We start from the raw sequence: 26,979 nt of genomic DNA on the forward strand, positions 1-26,979 counted from the left end.
AGAGGTATTCCATTTCTTTGTATTCCTTTGAATATGTCCTTTGAGATGACGCAGGAACAAAGCAGGCTCAGCCTACACAGCCCTGAATGACAAGCCCCCGTGTGGGGTTGGTACTGAAACCTTCCTGCTCAGTGAAACCCAGATTATTTGACAGAAGCATCTCCGGAAAGAAAAATCATGCATTGTGCCAGGCAGGAAAATCAAGCTGTGTGATTTATCGGTGTCTGGCCTGCCTCTCCGGTGCTCTTACCCCACCTTAATTCTGCCTTGTATGCTTTCTGTCTCAGGCTCATGAGCCCAAGGTGTTGAGGGAGAAGAAGGCTTGACTGAAGGTTCATTTCCTGCAAGGGTTTCCTGTATGATGTAAGAACGAGAGTGGGAGCAGCAAACAGCTCCTCAAACACTAACCATGTCGGGATGTTTGAGATTGTGAGATGAAAATGGTACTCAGGGGCTCGAAGAAAAAAGAGGGTGTTTTTTGTGTCAGTGAGCTTAATCATTGGGGGATTCTTTTTTTTAGAGTTTTCCTTCAAGAATTTGAAGGTTAAGGAGGGGGCCCAACAAGCTGAAAGGAAATGTCCCCTCTCTTTAGGTTTATTATTGAAAGTGGCCAGATGTCATTTGTTTGTGACTAGAAAAGGGAAGTTATGTTACAGAATGTGACACTTCAAACCCCATGGTAAAAACAAAAGCGAAAATGGAAAAGCATTCAGCTGCACTAATTTACATTTGTGACCCGCAGCCTGGGGCCCTTTGGAGATAGACATGGAGGCATGGAGATAAGAACTGAATTTTATGACATTTAGGTGCATGGTGAGCGTTGCCTGTCCCGTGCTTTCAATCGGGTGTTGATCAGATGAATCTGACCCCAGCTGGGATGGTGGGTGGTGGAGAGCTAGTGGAGGAAATGCTCTACATGAGCTGAAGTAATTTCTTACTTATTTGAGGCAATCTAATGTTACTTATTTAAAGTAACCTAACGTTAATGGTTTTTTATTTCCCAGACCCAGCTGGAATACCCTCTCATACTTGCGGTCAGAGCTGTGAATCAGTGCCTTGTATGGGATATGAGATCTGCTAAGAAAAGCGGTTAAGAAGTTATTCAGCAATGAACTAATTATTCTGGCACTTGATTCTGAGCAATAATCAGAGCCGGGGAGGTAGAGACACCATAGCTTGTAGATATCCTGCTAACTTTAATAAAGCAGAGGCACCAGGCAAAACCTCTGCTACCCTTCATGAATTCATATTAGCATTGAGGACCTTCTGGCACAGCCAAAGAATGATATGGCTTATACTACCCTGTAGCACTTACACCAGCAAGGCTCCAACATGCTCACTTGAAATCACTTAGGCTGTTTTTCTTTTTCAAGGTACATGAAAGAGATAAATCCACCAGTGAACTCACAGGTTACAGCAGAAATTGTATAAGCAGCATGACATCAGCTTCAGGCTCCCTAGACCAAACCCGTTGCTGTGATCTTGTGAAGAACATCCTGGGATAAAGGACACATTCGTGCTACAAGTATGATTCACCCAGCCTTCTCCCTAAGTCTGCACAATGGCCAGTCACAATTTCTATGCTGTGAATAGCCAAAGAGCATGAACAAGAGGTGAGACCAGCAATTCCTGTCCCATAGGCTTCCAAATGTGAGCAGAATTCTGTGATTCCGTGACTTCCAGCCATATCACCAAGTCCTGAAAAACAAACAAAAATCTCTGTGCTGTCACTCAAATTCTCTGCAAATAGTTTCTCACGTGGCCACTTTCTCTGTGTGTGTGCATAAGACCAGGTGTTACTAACACAAATGCCCACAGAAGTGCTGTCCAGAAGTATTATTTTTTTTTTACCAGCCAGGAATTACTGCCCTTGAGTAATTACATCTTGAATCCAGGAGTACTTAGACTGGGAAGGGGACAAAAAGTGCTCAAGTTTCTTTGAGTAACATAATGGAAAGAGTAAGATGAGATCTATTCCAGACGTGCTGGCTATTCCTGTGTCAGAAATTAAATAGTACCAAAGAACATTCCCAGGCACAAAAGCATGTTTATGTTGTTAAATTGTTGTTGGGGTCCCTGGCACTGTTCTGGATAATGCTAAGTAGCATTTTCCTAAAATCTTCCCAGCATGTGCCAGGAGATAGCCTAAGCCACGGGCCAGATCTGTTACGTAGAGTGAATGTGTCTACTCCATGCTTTGGTGGATAACAAAGTTTAGGAGCATGGATGTACCTAGAACATGCCTCTGGGTCCCAGGGTTGGCAGAGTTTGAGGTACTAGTATACATATAGCTACTGGTGACACAAAAGGTGACATGATTTTTGCTAATCCCACTCCCACTTCATTAATCGTACAACCATCATGTTTTGGAAGACTGCAGGAAACATACCAGAAAACTACTGGAGACAAACTCCAAGCTTTCTGGAGGGAAAAAAAAAAAAGGAAGGAGGACAAAGAGCACACCCAAACACCCATCAGAAGCCTGCCTGGATGGGCAAAGGTTACCCTGAGCCTGAGAGTCCCCACATGTGCTTTCTCAGGTACCACCATGGAGAAGCTGCTAGCTGTGAACCAGGCCATGTGGCACATGTTCAGCAAGGCCAAGTGCTGGGTCCACACCACCCCCCTGCAGGCCTCCAGGCTGGGGAAACGTGGCTGGAGCTGCCCCATGGAAAAGGACTTGAGGGTGTTGGTCGCCTGTCAGCTGAACAGGAGCCAGCAGTGTGCCCAGGTGGCCAAGGCAACCACCAGCATCCTGGTCTGGGTCAGGAACAGTGTGGTGAGTAGGACTCGGGAGGTGATGTCCTGGGCACTGGTGAGGCCCCACCTTGAGGGCTGTGTCCAGTTTTGGGCCCCTCACCACAAAAAAAAGACACTGAGGGGCTGGAGCGGGTCCAGAGAAGGGCAACAGAGCTGGTGAGGGGTCTGGAGCACAAGTCTTGTGAGGAGCGGCTGAGGGAGCTGCCCAGGGCAGTGGTGGAGTCACCATCCCTGGTGTATTTAAAAGCCGGGCAGCCATAGTGCTTAGAGACATGGGTTAGTGATGGGTTTTGTCAAAATTGGGTTGATGGTTGGACTTGATGACGTGAAAGGTCCCTTCCAACCCAGACAATTCTGTGATTCTATGTGGAGGCAGAAGCATTCGGCTGTTCAGGGTGCATTTCTGTGCCACTTTGTGGAGGCAGAAGCATTCAGCTGTTCAGGGTGCATTTCTGTGCCACTTTGGATAGGTTTGCCTGTTGCTAGTGACATCCATGCCACGGGACAGGGCTGCTCCAAGGTGTCTCTCCATAAAGAGAAGCTATCTGAAAGAAGAAGAGAGGACGACTCGAGGGCTACCTAATGGGTACCTTTCTGGTCATACTGTCCTGAAGAAATGGGATTTTGTCAGGACGTCAGTAAAATCATCTTGGGTGGCAAGAAGAGAAAGGGTTGATAAGCCAGTGCCAAAGGGATATACACAAACTGATTAATGGGATGTCCTTCAAGAAAGAAGGCATTGTTCATTCTCAAGGAGATCTGCAAAGCAGCAGTGAAGGAGCTGAATGCTGGCCTCAGCATCAGAGGGAACAATGCTGCCAGGGCTGAAGGAACAAGGCGTGCTCCTCACCGAACCCAGGTGTGATTGATCAGGCACTGCAGCTGCCTTGAAGAGTCACTCAAAGAGCCACACAAACCGATCACCTGTAATAACCAGGACCTTCCAACTCAACCTACCTACTCGCAGCAATCAGAGGGCAACCATATGGGTGCAACTAAGCTGTTTTCCATTAGAATAAACCCAGGGTGCGATCACTCAAAACCTCTGGAACAAGGCGACACCTGTTCGTCACGCTGAGGGCTGTTGCTGCCTCTGCGAGATACAACTACTGGCTCTGTCTCATGTGTGTCAGCATTATCCATCCCAGCTGGTTGAAATACTCTGGATTGCTTCACAGATCTGGTGCAGATAGGCTGTCTCTGAGTCAGTGAACTGCCAGGTCACAGGGAAAACATGTTTTTCCTCTGCACTGTCTTTCTTCACTGGTAATAGCCTAATTGCCTTGGAATTTGACATATACAGGTACATTTTAATCATCTGATCAATTGCTCACGGCAATTTATCATTTTCCAAAAGGGAAGAAATAAAGGTATTTAAAAATGGAAGTCCAATTCTTAAATCCATCGTTTAGGCTGCATAAAATATAGGAAAATAAAACCCCTGCCTTAAATGTGCAATCACAGAACAAACCTGACCCAAATCAGAGCCAACTTGATCTAGTTTGGGATTGAAATAATTATATTTTGTTTTTTCATTTGCCATGCAGCCTAAGGCCAGACTGCCCAAACTGCAGATAATACGAAACTCCTCTCTATCTGTGGGGTAAGACGTTGATAGGATCGTTTGGCTTTATTTTGCTTTAATAACAATGCCAAACAAAAGGACTCGGAAGACATCATCCAGCAGGCAATCTGCAGGACCAGCTCCGATTGTGGCACGGAGTTCAACTCCCCTCCCAAGAGTGATTTACACCTAGATGGAGTGAATCTTTGATACCCTGTGTGGAGCAGTCATCGATCTTATCCGGCCGGGACAAAGCTGAAAGGTAAAGAAAGTGAGTGAAAAAAAGCCATTTCAGTTGAAAAAAAATTAAGGGTCTCTGAGTTTTGTGTTCCTGGCATGGAAAAAGCCATTTCAGTTGAAAAATAAAAGAAGGGTCTCTGAGTTTTGTGTTCCTGGCATGTTCCTCTATTCAGTAGGGCTTTCCAGCACAAATTAGCAATGGACTAATTTATATGCATTCAGTGGATTTGGGCTCTCAGGCCCACATCAGCCAGAGGATTCCAAGAACATTCCTAGAGGAGCAGTATTTGCCCTGGAACTGGACGCTCTCTGTCCAGAAATACACCAGATGAAGAAGCAGCTGCTGGAAAGGAGGCAGAAAGCTGGCTGCCAGGAACCCTGTACATACTGCTCTGTGTCTAATATCCATGAGGACAGGGGGATTCTGATCTGGCTCACGCATTTACCGAACAGCAAGGGCAGATGACGAGTTTGGGCTGCAACATGAGGGACACCGACATAATATGGGTGAAACGTCAACTGTGTGGAAAAAATCAGGTATACAAAGGAGTGCTATGACTGCAAGGCTGGACGTTGCAGAGGGAGCATCATCAGTGTCTTCTAGCACAGGACATGAAAGGAAGGGGTAAAGCCCGGAAATGAGGATCAAGTCTATCACAGGATCACAGAATTGTAGAGGTTGGAAGAGACCTCTGGAGATCACCCAGTCCAACCCCCTGCCAGAGCAGGGTCACCCAGAGCAGGTCCCACAGGAACGTGTCCAGGTGGGTTTGAATGTTTCCAGAGAAGGAGACTCCACCACCTCTCTGGGCAGCCTCTTCCAGAGCTTTGCCACCCTCACAGGAAAGAAGTTCCTCTTCATGTTGAGATGGAACTTCTTATGTCCCAGTTTGTGCCCGTTTCGTCTGGTCCTGTCACTGGGCACCACTGAAAAAAGACTAGCCCCATCTTCCTGACCAGAACTTGAGATTGAATGACAGAAGACAGGAAAGGGACATGGCTATGTCTCTAAGGATTCCTGCAGAGACACTTCAGTGGGTGCATAGAGCTAGCCTGGTTCCCATCCTGGTACAATGGTGTCAGCTGGGTCGGGACTCTCCTGAGCCTCTATATTGGGGTCACCATGCTGGCACCTCCATCAGTTCGGGGACACAGTGCAGTGCCACCTGGCCTAGCCCTGAAGAACAGCCAGCTCAGGCTCAGCAGGACATGTCTGTTCAGGCTCCATACTACATAAAAATGGCAAACTCATTTTCAGGCCAGGCTGGCTGTGGCAGCCACAGAGATGTCCTGCTATCAGTAATCTACAGTCGCCCACTGATGGTGGAGAAGATCTGAGAGAAGCGGGTCATGTTATAGTTGGATAATTATGGGTAATGGCATTGAAGCTGATTACTACTTGGACACCTCTACCTCTATGTGTCAGTTGTAAAGCCAGTTGAGATTTAGAGAAGGTCTCACTCACATTTAATTTCCTAAACAGCACAAGGCTAGTCAGGTCAAGATCATGAAGCATCAGCCATGAAGATACTGAGGAAGTGGTGGTGTACCTGTTGCAAGGAGGTATCCTGATGAACCTCAACATGCGTCATGCAGCCACTAATGGCAGCAGTGTCAGAGAGGTCCTGATTGCTGGAAGTGGAGGTTCAGGCTTGTCACGTTCCCTTTCCTGAGGTGTAACACAGGCTGCCTCACTGGGTGGGGGATTAGTCTCCCGTTAGCTCTAAAGCAGGGTGTAGAGCTCCACGAGTCCTTCTCCTTTTCAGCGTATCTATTAAGTTAAACATTTTGGGTGATCATCTTTGTGAATTCATGGGAAACTGCTGGTGGTAGACGAGCTTGTCATCATCTAAATGTAAAACCATTTAGAGACAGCGATGGCCAGGAAGACAGTGTTGTTTCACAGTGATCAGAATTGTCCACTATGAACATGAAAAGGTGCAAGGGTTTGCTTAGATGGATTCTAAACAAGCATTCATATGAGACAAGGCCTGGGAAATATAAGCCATGACGGTGAGTTTTTCAGAATTACGTGTACAAGTTACAGTGGAGAATGTGCTGCTCCTTTGACTCAGAAACTTGAGTGCAATTTAGGGAAACACCAGAGTTTGGTTTGTTCCTGCTGAACGAGGTGGGGGTTCCGCTTCCCAAAAGTATTTTGGAAATCCCTACCCCCTTCTCCTCACGACCTGTAAAGCAGTGTGTCTGTGTAGACCTGAAACCCTTTCTAACAAGACCTTTCTTGCCCGTAGCCCAACCAAAGGGGTTTGACCACGCTGCTGAGTGCCTGCTGCCTGGGCTGGCTCAATAAGGGGAGACGCTGTTGCAGTCTGACACCGTCAAACAACACGTTGAATTTTCTTCAGTGGTCTTGAATCTCTGCGATTACATCTTTAACACATCAATAACTTAGCCTCTGGTTAGCAAGGATCGCTGAAGCATGACTAATCAGCAGATGAAAGTGTCTTTGTGGGGATTAGCTTTAATGAAAAGAAAAGGGATAGTTATTTTGGTAGTTTGAAATCTTCCATAAATCAAAGCGAATACTGACAAAGCAGGTTCATACGGTAAGAATGAAGCTATTGTGAATAAAATTAAGGGAACAGCTACTTTTATATAAATCACAGGCCAGGACAGCATTTGTAAGAGAGTTCATGGGAACAAGATCATTTAACTTCTTCAGGTGTAAATAAGTGATATTTAGCTAATGTTAAAACAACCCTAAAGAGCAACAGATGGATGAGGGTCTTTAGTAGGGAGTTTCTTTTTTTGGTTTTCATTTCTTTGCTCTTTTTGCATGCAAAGAATACCCAGCTAGTTTATCTTGGCCACTTTGTTCTGTGCCGGGACAAACAGCCAACATCTAACTTGTTTTTTACCACTGCCAGAGGGGAGGACACAGCCAGAGAAACTTTTGTCTGGATCACTGATAGCAGCCGGTTCTGGCTGGTGTAAATTAGAAGGTTTCTTGGTCTTCTATAACGTGGCTTGGAGGAGCTCACGGGGGCCACGGGGATAGTGGCAAATAGAAAGAAATGCGAACTCCACACCTTCTGGGGAGTGTTCACCTTCAGCTCCTGAACTTTAGACCTCCTCTATACTCCCGCGTGGTTAATGTGCTGTATAAATAACCACCCCTTCATCTCCTCGGGGCAGTGACTCAGAGCACCAACGCTGAAAGCTTAACCCTCTCTGATGACTGCATGGGACGCCCCAAGTTAGACTGTAGGTGCCGATGTATCTAACAGCTCCCTTCCCTTTATGGTCTCCTGTTGGCTTGTGCTGTGCCTTCTCCTCCATTGTTTTATTGTGACATTTAAATTTAATCCTTGCAGACGTGAGAGTGAACCCTAAACTCATAATTATAATATTGGAGTAGGGCTCTCTGCCTCTGACTTAACTGAACATCCTTTCAGGTAGCCTGAGGCAAATGGAAAAACCACTCAGACGCAGGTTCCTTGTTTTCAGCTCTGCTTTCGTCCTGCTTTCATACGTAGTTTTTGAAAAAAAGGTATGAAAACACTTCGTTGGCGTGTCGCAGAAACTGCTGCTGGATGGTTGATTGGAAATCACAAGTGCTTGCTCATCACTCTACAGAAATGTGGCATTAAAAGTAAGGCTTTACGCAGAAATATCAATTTACGGTACTGCTTAGTTACCATGTTCTAGGGCTTCCCGTGCTCTGGAATCTTTCAGTTTGGGGTGGTTTTTTTTTCTTGTATGCTCCCTTTTCCCTGTGCTCAGGCTTTCAGAGCTCTGCTGAAGAATTTGTGAATTAGAGTCTTACTCTATGCTTTTTTAGAATTATTTTCACATTTTAAAGACAAATTCCACATTAACCATGAACTGAGGCTAATGATAAAATAATTAATATAGATCTCTATTCCAACCAGTTACAATTTTCTCTTCTTTTTCTATACAAAGATGCTTTATATGCTTCCTTCTTTTTTTCTATACGAACATGTTTTCTGTTCAAAGTCAGTGGGAATGTGTACGTGTGTGTGCGTGTGTGTATCAGGGTTTTAAAATCATGGCTTAGTTATTGCAAGTTTTCTAGGGAAATTGAAGCAAATGACTGTGTGGTTACACAGCGACAAGAGTAAGATGAAAAACTAATTTTAAAGGAAGAATTTACCATACTGCCTGGTATAATTACTCTTCCATTACACAGTTTTTAGGGTCATGGTGAAAAAATAAAAACCCCGGACCAACAAAACTCTGTAATTCATGATGTTTATGTGATTCATAATTTACAATGGGAAGGAAATGGAACGTTATGTGAAAAAATGCTATGCACATTTTTGCACAACATTCTACTGATATATGAATCATGCTTGTCTTTGGTTAACTCAAGGGAAATAATCCCAGTAATGTATGTAAGGCAGTCATGCCCACATGTCTGGGGTTTTTTATATCCAGATTTCAGTGGAAAGAGAGATACTTTTTAAACAGATGGCAAACAAGCCCCTTTCCCCCCAACTACTTAGCAAATTTAATAACATAGCTAATTATAGGACCGCGTATGTTAATCCATTCATATGCTTGCTCCATATATTTAATGTCACAAGTCAAAGGGATCTATGGAATTGCTGGGCAATAGCAGCTAAATTACATCCAGACAATATTCCCTCTCTAAGTATGCTTTTGAGACTGAACCTCTTGGGATTTCTCTTGGCAATTTGGTCCAAAAGCTAATGTAGAATTCTGTAGCTGCAGTCTGGTAGTGATGTTAGGAGAAGCTGAAATGCCCTCAGAGGCTGCATCTGCCTGGCCTAAGGTGATGTCCCAGGTCACATTTACTCTCAAGGGTGAGAAGGAAGATGAAGACAGTCGTTCCCTGTGAATTTTCCCCTCGGCTGTGTCACGGGGCCGTGATGCTCCCAGGGCTGTTGGCAGGAGAGCCACATCTGCTGACTTGGAAGGGCCCTTTCCTTCCTCACTCAGAGCTACTGCAGCTCTTTAAATCACCATGTTCCCGTGTTTAAAGGATGTCTGCAAAAAAGATGGAGCTTCCTTTTTTAGAAGGAGTCACATGGAAAAGGTGAGGGATAATGGCTATAAGCTACTCCTGGGGCGATTCCGATTGGACACAAGAGGAAAATTTTTCCCAATAAGAACAGTCAGCCATTGGAATAATCTTCCCAGGGAAGTGGTGGGTTCCCAAACATTGGGCACTCTTCAAGATTCAGCTTGACAAGGTGCTGGGCCATCTTGTCTCGACCGTGATTTTGCCAAAAAAGGTTGGACCTGATGATCCCTGAGGTCCCTTCCAACCTGGGATTCTCTGGTTCTCTGATTCTTTCTGGACACTCCACTCCAGAGGACCTGGTCACAATTGCTGAAATACTAGACCAGGTCAGCGTTGATTCAAGCATGTCCAGCACCTGCATACTACTGAGAGCTGCCTGTTGAGGGTCAGCAAGGACTAGGAGCCACCACTTAGACCTGAGAAGCATCAGCCCTGTCTTTGACTGTAAGTAAAGTAGGAGAGGGCGTGAGTGCTTCTCGGTGGTGCATCTAATGCTATTTTGCATGTGTTACAGCTAAAGTATGTGTGATGTCATCCACTCTGGAGGTCAGAAGCAACTTTGAAAACATGCCTTGATGAGGGGAGAGGCATGCTAATTGTCTGTGAGGACAATGGCTCATTTCTCCGTGTCTGACAGTCTGGAGTACCTTGTACCACTAAAAGCCTGATCTCGAGTGTCAGATGCACCGAGTTTGGGGTTATTACATCAAAAGCTGTCTGTAGGGTAGGGAAAACAAGCTCAGAACCAGACCATCTCCACCTCTTGGTTAGTTTTATATTTGTCATATGTAAAAGATTTGTCAGTCAGGAAGATCTGGCTGTTTACATCACCAGCTCTTTTTATGTAGAATTCAAAGCATATTGCTAATAAAGTATAAAAATTCAGGTTAAAAAATGTGAAACTTCTAAAAGAAAACAGCAATACTGTCTGGAACAGGTTAAACACCGAAAAGGGCAGAGAAAATGTAGAGTGTCCAAGTTCTATAATCTATGGATCTCCCTACACGTATCTGTTTGCTTCAAGTGCTCTTTGTGATCTGTCAGAATTATTTAAAAACTTTAAAAAATGTAAGGAAACGAATTTAGTCACGTATCCCAGACCAGCTCAGGAAAGAGAAGAGTCTCACAAATCACAGAGGGATTAAGTTGGGGCGGGGATTCAGAAAAGTGAGGGTTGGTGATGTCTGTTTCCGTGCAAGTGCCATCCTCACCCTCCAAGTGTAGGGGCGAGGTGTCTCAGTTCATTTAACCATTGCGACACCCATTCGCTTCCCACAAAATGTTGAAAAATCAAAGTATTCAGGCTGCAAAAAGGGGCTGCAAGCTAATCTCCTGTTTGAGTGCTCCTCCTGGTTTCCATCATTTTGTTATTTCCATAATTAAACTTATTTTACCCTGGATTTTAATGCGTGGAGCTGTCAGAAAAGCAAAACTCCAGTGAGTTTACGGACTTCTACACCATCCCTCAAAAAGGCAGTCTTTTGTCCAGCCACTTGGTCCATTCGTACAGCCCTTGGTGGGGTGGAGGTGCTGATGTTCTGGTCTAGGGCTTGCTCTGTTTCTTCGGTGGATTTGTGCCCTCAGAGCCATGGTCTCACACTGCTGTGCTAAAGTCTTAACCCGAAAAAACCACCCAGAAAAGATGTCCCCTGAGACCAGGGCAGCAACTCGGCCCCTCTCTGCTCCCACTGGCTTTCTCTGCTGCCTCATCCCAACCCCACGGCTCCTCTCTGTCATTACTCCGAAGGCAGCATCCCCTCCCCAGGGATGTATTTCTCTCAAGTGCCGTGCAATCCTGGAACAACACTTCCCCTGCCCCCCAAATCCTATATTTTCCCTAAAGTCTGTAGGTTCCTTTTAAAAATGAGCATGCCCTGGCTGCGTGTCTCGCTGGGCAGAGGGCCTGCTGCCTGTCATCCTTGATGTCTCTCTTACTACTTGTTTCAGCTGGTTGTTTTCTCGGTATTTAAAGGCTTTGTTGCGTTCCACACTTTCAATTAAGGAGGAAAAATGCTCTCTGTGTTGTAAGAGTGAAACTGGCAGTTGTGTGCTTTGGTTCGTAGCATAAACAGTTGCACAAGGGTTCACTGGCAACCTTCCCTTCACTAAGGAGGCTATCAGCTAAATGTCACAGATGTGTCTGGGTCTTGCCAAGAGCTGGGAATGTACTGGGAAACTTCTGAAAATGCCCTCAATTAAAAAACAAAAAAACAAAAAAACAAAAAACCAAAAGAACCCAAAATAAACCCAAAAAAACCCACAGCTCTCAAGGATGTAGTGGACATGTGCTGGCTGTAGCAGAGGATGGAGACTCTCTGAGCACATGGCCTCTTCTTGAGTGTTCCTCCTTACCTCTGGAGTCCTCTTCTTCACGTCCCGGGCTGTGCCTCTCCCCCGACCCCACATGAGTGTCCCCTCCCCAGCAGCTCACTTCTTCCGTGTGGCCCAGAAAGCTGAGCTTTTCCTTCTCAGCCACAGGATCACAAACAGCATAAACCATTAAAAATGGCCTAACCCCTTGACACCTTCGTTATAACCGAAGCAACAGGCGTGATCTTATTGCTGGAACGCTTGCCCTCCCTTCCCTCATCACCCGTGATCACGTCATGGTTTAACGAGAGCCTAATCCTGCAAACACTTCCTACCCAGCAGAGCACTTACCAGGGCCCAAGCAGCCCACTGACATGGGTGGATTATTCCAGGTAGTACGTCCTAGGAAAGCTGAAGAAGTGTTGGTACCACTGGGCCATTTGGTTTGCAAGCTCTTGGGGGATATCATCTTTTGGCTATAAAGAATGCTGCACACGCGTGGTGCTGTATAAATAATTAATAATAACAGAACTCGCATCAAACTAGCACATATGGGAATTGGTACCTCTGGCTTTCCTGGCCGCTAGAAGAAAAATCACAGAATTTCGGAGTTTGGAGAAAGCCTCCTGATAGCATATCTGGGTTTGTAGAGTTCACCTCACTTTGGGAAAGTGTTTTCTCTTCCTGTGCACCAGAGGAAACATTGACGGACCTTCACCTGGCAACAAATGCACAGGAAACATACTTTAAGTTAATCCAAAATCTGATGAATATCTCCCAAAGGTAAATTAAAGCTCTTATCACCCTGTCTAACCTTTAATTGCATAACACAGGAGGTCTGGGTTTTATCAAACTATTGACTCTTTTTGTGTTAAGATTTCTTTGGCTTTCAGCAATCTTGCACAAATTGTTCCTTGGTGAAGGCCTTAAGCAATAAAATTAAACTGTTAATTTTATTTCCAATGCACTCGCCCTTTTTGTTCTCAGCTTTTGCTATACTCCTTTCTCTCCAAAATATGACAGAATGAATCTGAGTGGATCCAAGTTATCGAACAAAAATAAAAGATTTAAACCAAGGTAAGCAAATATGGAAGTGAAAACAGAGCGGCCAAAGAAGCTTGGAGCTCTATATGATGCTATAACACAACTTCTGGATTAAATAGAAAAACAGAAGACTCCCTTTTTTTTTTTTTTTTTTAAATATGATTAAAAAAAAAACCCCAAGGCCCCTTTTGGATTAAAAAGAAAAAACCAAGACCCCCTTTTTTTTTTTTTTTTTTTAAATATGATTAAGAAAATAAACCCAAGGTACCTGTTAGAACATAGTTCCCTCTTGACTTCAGATGCAGTCGATGGTTTCTGATTCCAAGAATCCACAAGAATGAGTCTTTCTGTCAAGATACCAGCTATGTCATGGTCACACGTTCCTGGGGCTTACATTACCTGCTGCTCAGAGGGAAGTTCATGGCTCGAGTGAATGGTCATGGAGGAAGGTGGTTTCCTTCTCAGCAAGAAGACTTCTATTTCCTTATGGGGCGGGTGACATACGTACATCATATTCAACTGCTGTGCTTTCCACGTGCCTTTGCAGACCAGACCGCATTCTAAGATGCACAGGTTGAGATATTACTACAAATTTTTGTTGCACTGATGATGGCTTTGCGTAGCAGGTAGAATACACTTTTCCACCTTCAAGGAATGCTTTAGCCACCAAAACGCGGAAGTCACTGGGCTGCTTTCCCTCTCCATGGAAACCATTCCATTTTGTACAGAATAATTTAATTTTCAGTGGTTCAGAGAGTATAAAAGTGAATATGAAGAACTGCCTCTTGATTAGCTGATGGTGATATTTCACTATTTTAAGGAAAAATCTTGGAACACAGGGCTCCTTCTATCTTACTTGACATTTACTCTAAGCGCCAGGTAATAGGAATACTTTTCCTTTCTCACTGATTTGGTAAATGCTGAATAAATCTGTCCAAAGCAAAAAGGACCAGCTGGAGAGATCATAGAACCATAGAATTGTAGGGGGTTGAAAGGGATGGATGACACTGCTTCAGCTCTCTGAAGCAAGGTGCAGAGGAAGAAGTTAAACTCTAGTCTTAGCACTGAGCAAAAAGCAGATTTTTCTAGGGAGGAGTTCCTCCTTTACCAGTACTTTATATCTTGTCCAAGCTGGTAACAATCCCTGAACACCTACAGGAGGACAGGGTATCCTCTTCTTGGCAGAGAGGGAGCATCCAGCTTCAGAGTCCCAAAGTGTCTGGAGCAGGAAATATCTCACGTGGCTGAGATCAAAGAGTTTCTGAACATGCCCAGAAATGGAGATTTACATGAGCCATCTTCTGCTTTGAGAAGTTGGCTGTCTGCAGACTTTAAGATGTTTTGTGTTACATCTGGGGTGCGTAGAGATTTTTTCCATACTGACTTTGCTCCCAAGTAAGGCACTTAAACATTTGGGCAGCTAGAATGTAGGTGCTCCTTAAAATAGCATTCATTTTCTAATTGGCAGATAGATCGTTTGGATATGTATATTTAAATTCACACAGACAATATATATATATATTATATAATAATAATATATATAATATATATTATATAATATATATAATATATATATAAAATACTTTGAATCCATACACACACACAAGTATGTCATATTTAAACATAGTATGCATTTATAATAAGATAATATATAAAATATACTATATATAAAAATATTTAATTCCATTCAGAACAGCTAGTACTGTCCCTTTTGCCACATTTTGCAAAACTGCTATTTTGTGTTTATCCTTCAACTGAAACAAAATGTGAAGGACTTCTTCCATTTGTGGAAAGAGAGCAAACTGATTTATTTGGGAAGGCTTTGTTAGGGGTTTTTGGTAAGCCAAAATTTAAAAGAAAATAGAAAAAAAAAAAACCCCAAACCTCATGGATATTATTCAGTCTCTGATTTCTTGCAAACTTTTCCGTCATGAAAATGTTCTTGCAATCTTTTTGAAATCTGTGCGGAAACTTTTGCCTCAGCTCTTGTGTGAATGCAAGAGTACAACTGATGCAGAGGGAAGGGACAGAAGTTTCCTGCACTTACCTTCAGTCGCCTGCAAAATCTGCCACCAAATTTTGTAAATAAGGGTGCTAAGGCCTTGCCAACGTCCTTCCCCCTCAACAAGCCACTTACTTCTGTAGGTCTTCACAACAGGCCAATAGATCTGCTGGTATTTCCAAAGCACTTTCAAAAATGACTCCACAGGTGCTATTTGAGATAATTGTGCCCAGTTGGGATGAGGTTTTCAGAAGACGTCAGAAAATCTCATCCTTTCTGGTATATTTTAGCTAGGTCAGTGTTATTAGCATTCTGGCCCTGGGTTATTTTGTCTAAGAGTTAGGAGAAGCATCAAAATAGTAGCAACATCTTTCTCTGGGCTGTGTTGATCACATGCAACAAATATTTCACAATAATAAGAGTAGCTTTGTTGAAGTGAGCAGCATTAACTGACTGCACAGCCCTAGGCCTGCTGACTTTTCTTCTGCAAGGAACTATTTCTTCTCTGTGCTCATTTAATTGCTTTCTCCTACCACGAATTGTACATGGGAACTGTAGTCTCCGATTACCAGATACCTACCTACACTATTTCACTATGAAACAATTCCCAACTTCATGAGTTATCATTGGGGTTGGCTTTCAGTTATGAATAACCCCAGTGATATGACAACTGAAGACTTGGTTAATAAGGTTGTGTATAAAAGCTGGTTGGAGTATAGTCACTGTGGTGCACTCTGGACTGGTACATCTTCCTTGGCAACAAAAAAAATCTGCACCTCTTTTACATTATATTTTGGTTCCATACAGGAGGAAGTCAAGTTTGGTTTGCAATAAATTGTCATTTTATGATAATACAAGGCAAAAAGTTCCAGTTTAAGTAGTTGGGTTATCACAGTTATACTTGATTTAGCTAGCTATGTGGCTTGGAAGTACGATATTGGATTAAATTCAGGTACTATATATTTTAGGCAATAAGTAATTCAATTTTTGGGCCACAGATGGATGTCACAGTTTGATTTCTTTTTCCCTACCATCTTTAAACGTCTTCTTTGCTTACAACCATGTGTGAAGACCTCCTATCTTTAAACCTATATAAGTTAAAAAAAACCCCAAATCTATCCTCATCCCAGTTCAACAACAGTGAATTAGAGGTGGGGCAGGGCGTGGAAATAGGCCATTTTAAATCAGAGAATTAGACTTGATTGACTTCATTATTATTGCCCTTTAACATTTTTAACAGGTACCAGTGGCTTATAAAAAAGAAAATGCATACATGTGCTATGCTGCACATCTAATCATAAACAAAAGTAAATAAGCAGGCTTAGGTGATCTGTTTTAATGCACCAAGATATTTTTAATCTATTGCAGGGAGAGGCATAAACTGTGTTATCCAGGTTAATTTTCATCTCATATATTGTGTGCTGTCAGATAAAGCTTCATGGGTCTTCAGGCTCCCTAGATCCTGGTTATCGCAAAGAGTTGAAAGTTTGGTCCTTAAATAATTTCTATTTTCAGTTTAGCAAGCACTCTGTTTTGCTTTCCCTCTTCTCACAAATCAATTATTGAGGTCTATTTAACTAAAAGCAGATTAGAAACATTTTTCATTGTTGTTTCTGAGATTTCCTTTGTCCTGAAGTGCTGCAGAGTTAGAACACCGAAGCACAAGAGCGCACGGCCAACCGTGACTAACTGTGTCAGGCAAATAACAAGCCCTATGATCAAAAACGAAAGCCAGCGCCGTTCATGTGGAATAATAGAAATCATACCACCAAAACACTTCACACACGTCTCCTCTACCAGCAAACGTGCTCGCTCAGCTCGTATCACGCCTCAGGAATGCAGGTACAAACAGAAAGGGACCGGCACAAGAGGTAAGTACCCGGAGGGGAGGCCATGTTTCCTTGTGCCTCATCCTTGATGGGACCTTACCTCTTCAGCTTGAGGTTCATCAGCTGTGGGGAGGGAAAAAGGCAGAGCAAGCTGTTCCTCGGGACATGCTTCTCTCCTTCCAGCTCTTCTGGAGATCTCCTTGGGGAGCTACGCCAACTATATGCACTGAAAACCGTGGCTCAGTGCAGCTAAACTTAGAATCATAGAATCATAGAATCATTATATATGCACCGAAAACCGTCTCTTGGTGCAGCTAAACTTAGAATCATAGAATTGTTCAGGTTGGAAGAGACCCTTGGGATCATCGAGTCCAACCATCTCCCCTACTCTACAAAGTCCTCCCCTACACCATATCCCTCAGTACCCCATCTAAACGTCCCTTCAACACAGCCAGGGATGGTGACTCCACCCCCTCCCTGGGCAGCCTATTCCAATGCCCGACCACTCTCTCTGTGAAAAATTCCTTCCTAATGTTCAGTCTAAACCTACCCCGTTGGAGCTTGAAGCCGTTCCCTCTTGTTCTGTCATTAATTACCTGTGAGAAGAGACCAGCCCCAACCTCTCTACAGCGTCCTTTCAAGTAGTTGTAGAGAGTGATGAGGTCTCTTGCCGTGTTTGAGCTGGAAGGTTGGTGGAGGATGGTCACTATCCATTCCCACTGGTCCCAGCACAACATCCCCCCAAAAAGCACAGAAAAATCACCACGCAATATTGTATTCAGGACTGTGACACCATCCTTGTCTTCACCACCATTAAAAAAATAACCTTACACCCTCCACGGATTTTTCTCAGGGGTTGCAAAGACAATTCTTATTCGATCAAAGGAAATCTTACCTGCTTATGGGGTCCACCCTCCGCGGATTTTTCTCAGGGGTTGCAAAGACCATTCTTATTTGATCAAAGGAAATCTTACCTGCTTATGGGGTGCTACTGAGAGTGGGGAAATGCTGGATGTTTCTGGGAGAGGATAAAGAGATTTTTACCAAGCGTATTTCTTTGTTGACATAGTGTTTTGACACGAACACACAAAAGAGCAACCCTCTGTCTACTAACTGGCGAAAAAAAAATCCAGCTTAAAACTGTTTCTCAGCTTTTCTCTGCAGGAAATGGGAAACTTTCTGCTGTTTCGTGGGGAATTGGAGCAGCCCAGAGAGACGGGAACAACAACAGGCAGCCACCCACCAATAAAATGCATGGAGTGAAGTACTGTCGAGAGATCAAGGGCTTTGCGGATGCTTTAGGAAGGATTTGGTTTCATTGTTAGTTCAGGCCAAGGAGGAGGAGATTCCATATTCCTGCAGACATTAGTCCTGGCTACTCCCCTACTGATTTTGAAAATCTGTTGTGGCTCAGCCCTTTCCTCAGGCGTCCGAAGGGAAAGATGGCAGGAGGAACCAGAGCTCCTGTGGTTCCTCTCTACTCGTTATCCAACTACCCTTTAAAAATGGTGTTGCTGAGTGCTAAATCTTTTAAATCACAGAATCATATGGGGTTGGAAGGGACCTCTGAAGATCACTTAGTCCAACCCCCTGCCAGAGCAGGGTCACCCAGAGCAGGTCCCACAGGAACGTGTCCAGGTGGGGTTTGAATGTCTCCAGAGAAGGAGACTCCACCACCTCTCTGGGCAGCCTCTGCCAGGGCTCTGCCACCCTCACAGGAAGAAGTTCCTCCTCATGTTTAAGTGGAACTTCCCATGTTCCAGTTTGTGCCCATTCCCTCTGCCTGTCCCTGGGCACCACTGAAAAAAGCCTGGCCCCATCCTCCTGACACCCACCCTTTCAGTATTTATAGGTGTTGATCAGATCCCCCCTCAGTCTTCTCTTCTCCAGACTAAAAAGACCTGAGTCCCACAGCCTCTCCTCATCAGAGAGATGTTCTAGTTCCCTCATCATCCTCATAGCCCTCTGCTGTCCCCTCTCCACCAGTTCCCTGTCCTTCTCCCTAGGCCTTGCTCCTCATTCCTGCCTTACTCCTAAGCAACAGTGTGCTCCTCTGATCCACATCTGTAAAATATGGCATTGGCTCATCTTTGAAAGAGCTCCGAGATCCAGGATGCGAGGTGTGGTTTGTGTGCTAAACAGGGGACTAAGAAGTTTGACAAAGTCTCTACCTCAAAATAGGTATAATGTGAAAAATAAAAATAAAATAAAAAGCCCACATTAAATGCTTTCAGGAAAGTAAACTCAACCCTTTTAGAACTAATAATAACAACATTCGAAGATATTGAAACTCTTCCAGTGTCATCATTAGCTAATTATTAAACAAAACTAAATGCAAAGTTTGCCCTGTTCCACGTGCCTCTATTTACAAACACTTACCTCATTTTATCAAGCAAAAAAAAAAAAAAAAAAACCAGCTCACTCATGGAAAATAAAGTGGGTTTTAGATCATTGGACTTAAGCCCTCCCCAGCAGCTTATCACGTCGCTGCTCTTCTCCTGCACTGGAGAAGGCCCGGTGCTCAGTGCGGAGGCCACTTGCGGCAAAGCAAGATTAAAAGCAAAATAAAAATCTGAAGATTCCTGGGCACGTTTTTGTGGCTGTGCCCAGGGAATTTCACTGAATTTCACTGAATTTTAAAGAGTTGGAAGGAACCATAGAGATCATCTAGTCCAACTCCTCTGCTGAAGCAGGATTGCCTAGAGCTAGAGCATGTTACTCAGGAGCATCCAGGCGGGTCTTGAAAATCTCCAAAGAAGGGGACTCCACACCCTCCCTGGGCAGCCTGTTCCAGGGCTCTGGCACCCTCACTGTGAAGAAGTTTTTTCTCATATTTGAGTGGAACCTCTTATGTTCCAACTTGTGCCCGTTGCCCCTTGTCCTCTCACTGGGAACCACTGAAAAGTGTCTGGCTTCATCCTCCTTCAACCCACCTTTGAGATACTTGTTAAATTAATAAGGTCTCCCCTCAGCCTTCTCTTCTCCAGACTAAAGAGTCCCAGCTCTCTCAGTCTCTCCTCATAAGGGAGATGCTCCAATCTTTCAATCATCTTTGTTGCCCTTCGCTGGACTCTCTCCAGCAGTTCCCTGTCCCTCTTGAACTGGGGAGCCCAGAACTGGACGCAGGATTCCAGTTGTGGCCTCATCAGCGCAGAGTAGAGGGGGAGAATGACCTCCCTTGACCTGCTGCCCACACTCTTCCCACTCTTGGAATGGCACCAAGAGTCAAGCTGTGCCTTGAGCTTCTGAGAGAACCAGTACGGAGGGTTTCTCTGTAGTGATGGGACAGGGAACACGCCACGGAGGTTCTGTTAGTGCCAGGGTGACCACGCTGCCAGGCTCCTTCTCACATCCCCCTCAGCACACTCGGCCTCCTGCCCTTAGGACAGACTTGTCAAGGAATGGGTTTGCCTCGTCGTTTTGTTCCTGTTCTCCGTGGGAGGGGGACAGTTATGCCATTTGGACTCTGCATACAGGCCAGTGCTGCTAAAGCACAGACCAAGCCTGTTCCCGAGCTCTCTGAGCTGGCTGCCGAGGTGAAGGAGCAGTAAAATTTCTGCTCCAGTTGCCAATTAGGCAGGTAACACATCCCTGAGAAAGATGATGTGCAAGAGCTAATTATTTTTGTATGCTGTTGCCTGAATCACTCAAGTCTGCCAGGTGCCAAACGCCTCTGGAAACCTCCCACTTCTGTGGGAACTGAAGGGTTCAGCTCGTTCCTGACTCTCTTATGGAGTCAGACCCCCAGAAAATTGCAAACTTTTAGCACAAAAGCTCCTCATCGGCTGGGGGAGAGAGTGATTCATATCCACAGGACGAGGGGGAATGGTTTTAAACTGCAAGAGGGGAGATTGAGAGGAGATCTCAGCAAGCAATTCTTTAATATCAGAGTGGTGAGACACTGGAAGAGGTTGCCCAGAGAAGCTGTGGCTGCCCCATCCCTGGAGGGGTTCAAGGCCAGGCTGGATGGGGCTTGGAGCTTAAGGTCCCTTCCAACCCAAACCATTCTATGAAGTAGAAAAAAAGGACTCCAAAGCTTTGGTGACCACTGATTCTGTAAGGGCATCACGCATGGCCACCCTGAAAGCCTGTCGTGGAGGTGAATCAATGCCACCCTACCCTTGCACCGTTTCCTTACGCCGCTGTTTGTCTGCTCTCCTGCGTGAGTCACCGGGGTTGTGATCCCTGGTTTACACGCTTCTAACATCTTGTGCAACACTGCCGTGACTGTTATGCAGTCAGTGGAAGCTTTATGTGTTTATTGCATGAGTTCTGCCTCTAGTAAAATGTCTGTATTTTGGATAAATAAATGACTTAAATGCCAGGATGACCGGTCTGACACAGTAAGTTTGTAGAAGGTGGTGGCATGGGGAAAGGTAGGTTGAACCCTACCTGAGCTTTGCTAGTCATTTGTTAGTTTCTAATTGGGGTTTTTCCACGTCATTCTCTCAGTTGTCTACTGGTGAAGGATGAAGAAAGAGACGACACTCTCATTGTACACATGAACTGATGTGGTTTTACTGCATTTGGCCACACACTTAAAAGCAATACACTGGTACAGAGCAGCCACGGGTCTCAGCTCCGCTGCCGCTCCTGTCACAAGAGAAGGGTCTTCCCACCAACAGTCTTCCATCCTTGGCTGGGTGACACTGCAGTCCTTCCTTTCGCTCTTGGTCCGAATGCAGAGATTAAAAACACTCAGTTGATGCAAACGGTGGGTTGATACAACACACAGAATGGGGTGTAGATGTGCTTCACACAACAGAGAGCAGAATCGAAGGGGAAAATGTTGCTTGGAGGCAAGACGCCTCTTTAATTGATTATGGCAAGGAAAATCAAATACCATATCTGCTTTTTTTTTTTTTTTTCTTTTCCTGGAGTATATCGAGACTGATCATAACTAACATCTGTTCATGTTAAGCAAATACTTGTCATGATTTAAACTTCTGTTTGCATACAACTCCGAGTAGTGCATCTTAAAGTCATACATATCCATATAGAATGAAGAATGCATAATGTCTGCATAAAAAGATAAGCTGTATGACTATATATGAAGACAACAACTACAATTCTCACAGCACTGTCATTGGTTAATTTTAAAATATTCAAGCATTATTTAAAAAACAGTAAGCTGAACTTAAAACTACACTACGAAAAAATTGTATAACTGAACCAATGCTGACTTGTTTGCCTCCATATTAATCAATTTTAAAGTTTCCCTTTATTTATTTTTTTTCTCTCTAACACTTTTTTGTTAATTAGTTGTTATTTTAACCTCCAGTAACATGATCAGACTTCTTCTGCCTCTGGGCAATCGAGTTATGCTCTGATCTCGAGTTCTAAGGGAAATGTTGGATTTTATTTTCCTTCCACGCTTGAGTAAACAGTACCACGTATACTATCTCTTGTGTTAGAACAGCGTTGTCTTCACATAGGACTCAAATAATGGTATTAGTCATTCATTTCCTCGTACACATACACCCTATTGCGTGTTGACAGGTTTATAAGGATGCAGTGGCAGCCGTGGGTGCCGGGAAGCTCCTAGACGACAGCCTTTGAATCCTTGCAGTCCTGAGCGATGGTGCCTGAGTTAGTCTGTTTATTGTCTGCTTTCTCTCCCAGATGCTTGACTTGTCTGAAAGATTAATACATTAACAAGAGCGGTAAGGTCCGGGGTTGCACATCTTTTGAGACATGTTTATTAGCAGATGGCACATGAGATTCAAAGGTCACCGGGGAAGGTAACATTTTAAAGTGAAACAACAATATTTATGTTCAAATGCTATGCTGATGAGATCATATGGAAAAATGTTTCTGATTAAATTAGTTTATAAATAGCCAGGACATATCTATTGAAAAATCTAAATGCCACTTTTAGTCGTCTTTCTTTTATTCTATCACTTCCTAATTTATTTAGTAACACAAGACTACCTTCTTTCATAAACAGACCAGCAGCTGGGGAAAAAAAAAATCTATACTGGACACAGAATCTCACTTTCTTAAATAATTGAAAATCCAGTGTGAAACCGGGTTCTATTGTCTACTACTTAAAGCTACTATTCCATAGAAGAGTTTTTTAAGACCTGAAAGAAATGTTAACTTTTAAATTCTCTAGGGTAAAATTCATCTTGCAGACGTAAGGACTTATTGGCAGAGAGCTACCCTTATTTACAGGCAATATCATGTGCAGCAACACATTTGACAAAAATCACGTTATGCTACTTACACAGAATCCATACAATGGAAAGAAAATCCTCTTCTTTAGGCTTTCCATAGGAGGACTGGCTGTCTCATAGCTCATTAGTAAACATTATTAGCAATGCTAAACCCGATATCGTGTTTATCCTCTCAAATTGTCACAAACTGTACATAAATTCCAGAGGAAATAGTTTTGCACAGGTTTAAAAGGGCAACTAAGCCGTTTAATTAACATTTCTTATCTACCACGCCACACAGGCATTAAAATGGAGAGGATTTAAATGGTACTTACTTTTCATGTGATCCGTTTTCAACTTTCATAGCCCCTTCCACTGGATCCAGTCCTTGTTCTGAAAACTGTTTCAAGGCACTTAACGCTGCCTAAAGAAAAAATGAGTTGTCAAAAAACCCACCGACACAACTGTATGAACACCAAATGAAGGGAGGAGTGTATTTTGATATTCTAGGTTTAAATAATTTCCTGCCTATTGAAGCCATTTGGGCTATGGAGCTGAGAGAGTGGGCACACAAGAGCTCCATGGTAAAGAGCTGTGCTCGTGCATGAGTTTGAGAACATCTTCTTCCTGGGTATGTGAGTGACTTCCATTTGTGTTGTTTCAAAATTCACCTCCTACATGAAGAACACCACATACTTTTAGGATTCTTGCCTCTCTGGCCTCTTAAGTCCCTCAGGCTTCCCCATGTGCTTTCTTAGACCCCATGCTTTCTGGAACTCCTATGGACAAACTCTTGTCTCGTAGATGATTGCAGTATGTGTGAGCAACGGGGAGAGGGTCAGCAGGACACTACCAACACTCCAGGGTTGGATGTCAAGCGGGGTTCCAGGAGAGATGGGGGGGAATCTTGATCAGGGAGGGGAGCCATAGGACGAGGAGGAACGGTATTAAACTGAAAGAGGGGAGATTGAGATGAGATCTCAGGAAGAAATTCTTTGCTGTGAGGGTGGTGAGACACTGGAAGAGGTTGCCCAGAGAAGCTGTGGCTGCCCCATCCCTGGAGGGGTTCAAGGCCAGGCTGGATGGGGCTTGGAGCCACCTGGTCTGGTGGGAGGTGTCCCTGCCCAGGGCAGGGGATTGGGACTTGGTGATCTTTAATGTCCCTTCCAACTCAAACCATCCCATGATTCTATGATCTCAGAGACTGATGCAGACTGATGCCTTAGACACAGGTGGTGAAGTGTGCTAAATGGGGTGAGCCAGTATGGGACGATTATGAAGCATCAGCAACAGAAGAATGATCAATTTTCAGCTGACATTTTTCTGTACAAGTGCATTCTTTATTGACCAGCTTGTCTCTCATCTTCATGAGTCCTGCTTCAGGACTCAGAATTGTTCTTCTCTCCCCACTAACTGCTTTGGTAAAAGACAAATGGATTTTTTGTAATTCATTTAGCAAAGGTTGATTTTGAAAATCTCAGACACCATGTGGCTGACCTTGAAAACACAGCCAGCACAATAAAACAGTTGAGGTGGGTTCTCTCTAGAAGATGAAATGTAAAGCAGAACTGGAAAACTGGATTTTTCTCTTTAATTACACCCACCTAGGATGCATTCAGAACTAATCACAGAGGGGGGGAAAAAAAGGTAACTTTTCACAGACACCGTCACCCAAAGTAACATCTCAAACAGTGGCACTGACTGCAGGCCCTATGGCACTGCTCTTCACCCTCAGGAAACAACTGCTGTTTAGAAAATTGGAAGTTGCTTTCTTGTTGACTGTTGGGACAGAAAGAAACCATGTGTCTCTCTTCACTTCCCGTTTCTCTCGGAGAGCAGGGATTCTGTCCGGAACAGGAGCTGCCATTGGAATGAAGTACTAGATTTGCTTTCCTACTAATTCTTTGCCTGGATTCTCTCAACAGCTCCTTCCCTTGAAAGGTATGTTTATACAACTCAAATATTATTAGACAATGTGTATTTTGGTGAGATGAATAACAGCACAAAAATTGCCAGGCTGCCCTAAAGTAAGAGACCGTGTGTCTCAGGTTTGTCTGAAGTAATGAGCAGCCACTGAAGCTTGAGAAGGCTGCACTTGATACTCCCACCCATAACGCATGAAGGGGTGGAATCTCTCTAGTCTGTGAGTTTTTATGGGTTTTGCCCTAGCAAACAAATAAAAACCTAAACATTTTCTAAAGTGTCTTGGTAAATCTCAGATTATCACTGTTACTTACCCAGGTGCTACCTTTGCCACGTGTTCTGGGCCCCCCGTATCTGACAGATAACCTGCTCTCAGCATGCTCATTCTTCCCATCCGTTGACACAATTTTCCCCTTTCTTTAAATCTCTTGTGCCCACATCTTTTTTTTTTTTTAACCCTTTTTTCCATGCTATGGCAACGGGCTGAGCCTCAGCTTCACCTCACTAACAACTTCTTCCTTTACAGGATCTTTCACTTTTATTGAGTTCCCCACTGAATGGATTCTCCCTTTCCTCATTTCGTCTGGTTTTCTTGACATTTTGATATATTTGCATTTTTTGTAAGACAGCTCTTTCTCTGCCACCCCATAGTGTCCCTTGTGGTATTAGATGTGCATTTTCAACTCCTTTAAGCTCTATTCATCTTTCCATCGGCTGCATGGCAGAATCCCTGTTTGTTCAACCCAAATAATTTCTCCTGGTGGCAACAAGGATTTTCATCTACTCTCTTCTCAACTTCTCTGTTTGTTCCAGTAACCCAGCACATTTCTTCATCCCAATTTCTCTCTCCTCCTCCTCTACCCGGGGTCCTTTCCATCACAACGCAAGCCCAGAGGAGCTGTGGCTGCCCCATCCCTGGAGGGGTTCAAGGCCAGGCTGGATGGGGCTTGGAGCAACCTGGTCTGGTGGGAGGTGTCCCTGCCCAGGGCAGGGGGTGGGAACTGGATGATCTTTACAATATATCTGAACAATAACCATTCTATAATTCTACTCATCATGTGAGGACAGGGAGTGATTTGGGCTCCCATGCTGCCTCGCACAGGGCTGCCTCTCTACTGCACTTTAGTTCAGAATGGGTTAGCAACTACAAGACCCAAACAATTCAGTGGGTAGGGTTTGGCACACAAGAACCTCCTGTCTTCTCACATCCATTTTTCCTGATGCACAAGAGCAAAACAATCAGGATCTCCCTTCTTCCTATGCATCTATCATCTAAAAACCATTACCAGGTAGCAGCGCTAGGACAGGAGGAAGCTGAGACCTCTGCTCCTCCTACACCGTTTAACTGCTACGTCATCTGTTTGTGAACCCACATTGTTTACTCTTCGATACCCATTCTCAGCTTCCGGGTCTGATGTGTGAATTGCAAACTTGTTGTGGAAGAACTGTTTGTGCAGGTTATTTGTTTGCACTGTGGCGTGGATGAGAAGGCTCGGATCGTAGCTGGTAAGGAGTGGAGCCAAGCAATGTTTCATTCAAGATTAGATCACAAGTTGCTCTTACGATATGCAGAACAGCCTGATCTTGATCAGTGGTCACTGCAATCTCCGAATCATCAAGAGATTAATCAGACCAACCCAAACGTCCTAATTCCTTTCAAGAATTGCTCTGAATATGAGTACATCTGTTACTTACTACTGTTTTACTCACAGAACTGGCTCTTGCAAGGCATACCACAGAAATTACAGAGCAGCTTTCAGGGTTGCTTTCCCAAGAAACTGCTTTGGAACTTCCTGGGGGAATATTAACCACTGTCTCAATAGAAACAGATCACAAGGGCATCTCTTCTCTTCTAACAGCAAGGGAAGAAGTGCTACGCTATAAAATAATGAATTATTTGGCCGCAAACGTGGAACATTACTATATGGGTGTCAAGGAAGTAAATATGGAACAATTAGAGGAAATATAAAATGAAGGTATGATTCAAAGTGTTTAATGATAAGCATGATTAATACCAACACAACAGCCAAATCCTAATGCTTGTAATGTGGTGCAGTCTCATTTCTCCATCTCACCCTTCCCCAGACAGGAATGTGATATAAAACATAAGATCTCAGTTCTGT

The 26,979-nt window shown here is 44.0% G+C and overlaps 1 protein-coding gene across 3 annotated transcripts in view; it reads right to left on the bottom strand.

The window, feature by feature from the left end:
* Positions 1–21,274: 21,274 nt before the first annotated feature.
* The window catches only part of STAU2 (staufen double-stranded RNA binding protein 2), a 200,607-nt gene continuing 194,902 nt past the window's right edge, over positions 21,275–26,979 (bottom strand). For all 3 annotated transcript variants that reach the window (XM_014951916.1, XM_014951915.1, XM_014951914.1), the window contains 2 exons: positions 23,269–23,357; positions 21,275–22,413 (listed from right to left, as the gene is read on the bottom strand). In XM_014951916.1, the coding sequence (XP_014807402.1) occupies positions 22,320–22,413; positions 23,269–23,357 (183 nt within the window). In that variant the 3' untranslated portion in view covers positions 21,275–22,319. The remainder of the gene's footprint in view (positions 22,414–23,268; positions 23,358–26,979) is intronic.

The sequence above is a fragment of the Calidris pugnax genome, unplaced genomic scaffold (assembly GCF_001431845.1).
Source record: "Calidris pugnax isolate Ruff unplaced genomic scaffold, ASM143184v1 scaffold61, whole genome shotgun sequence".
Classification (NCBI taxonomy): Eukaryota; Metazoa; Chordata; class Aves; order Charadriiformes; family Scolopacidae; genus Calidris; species Calidris pugnax.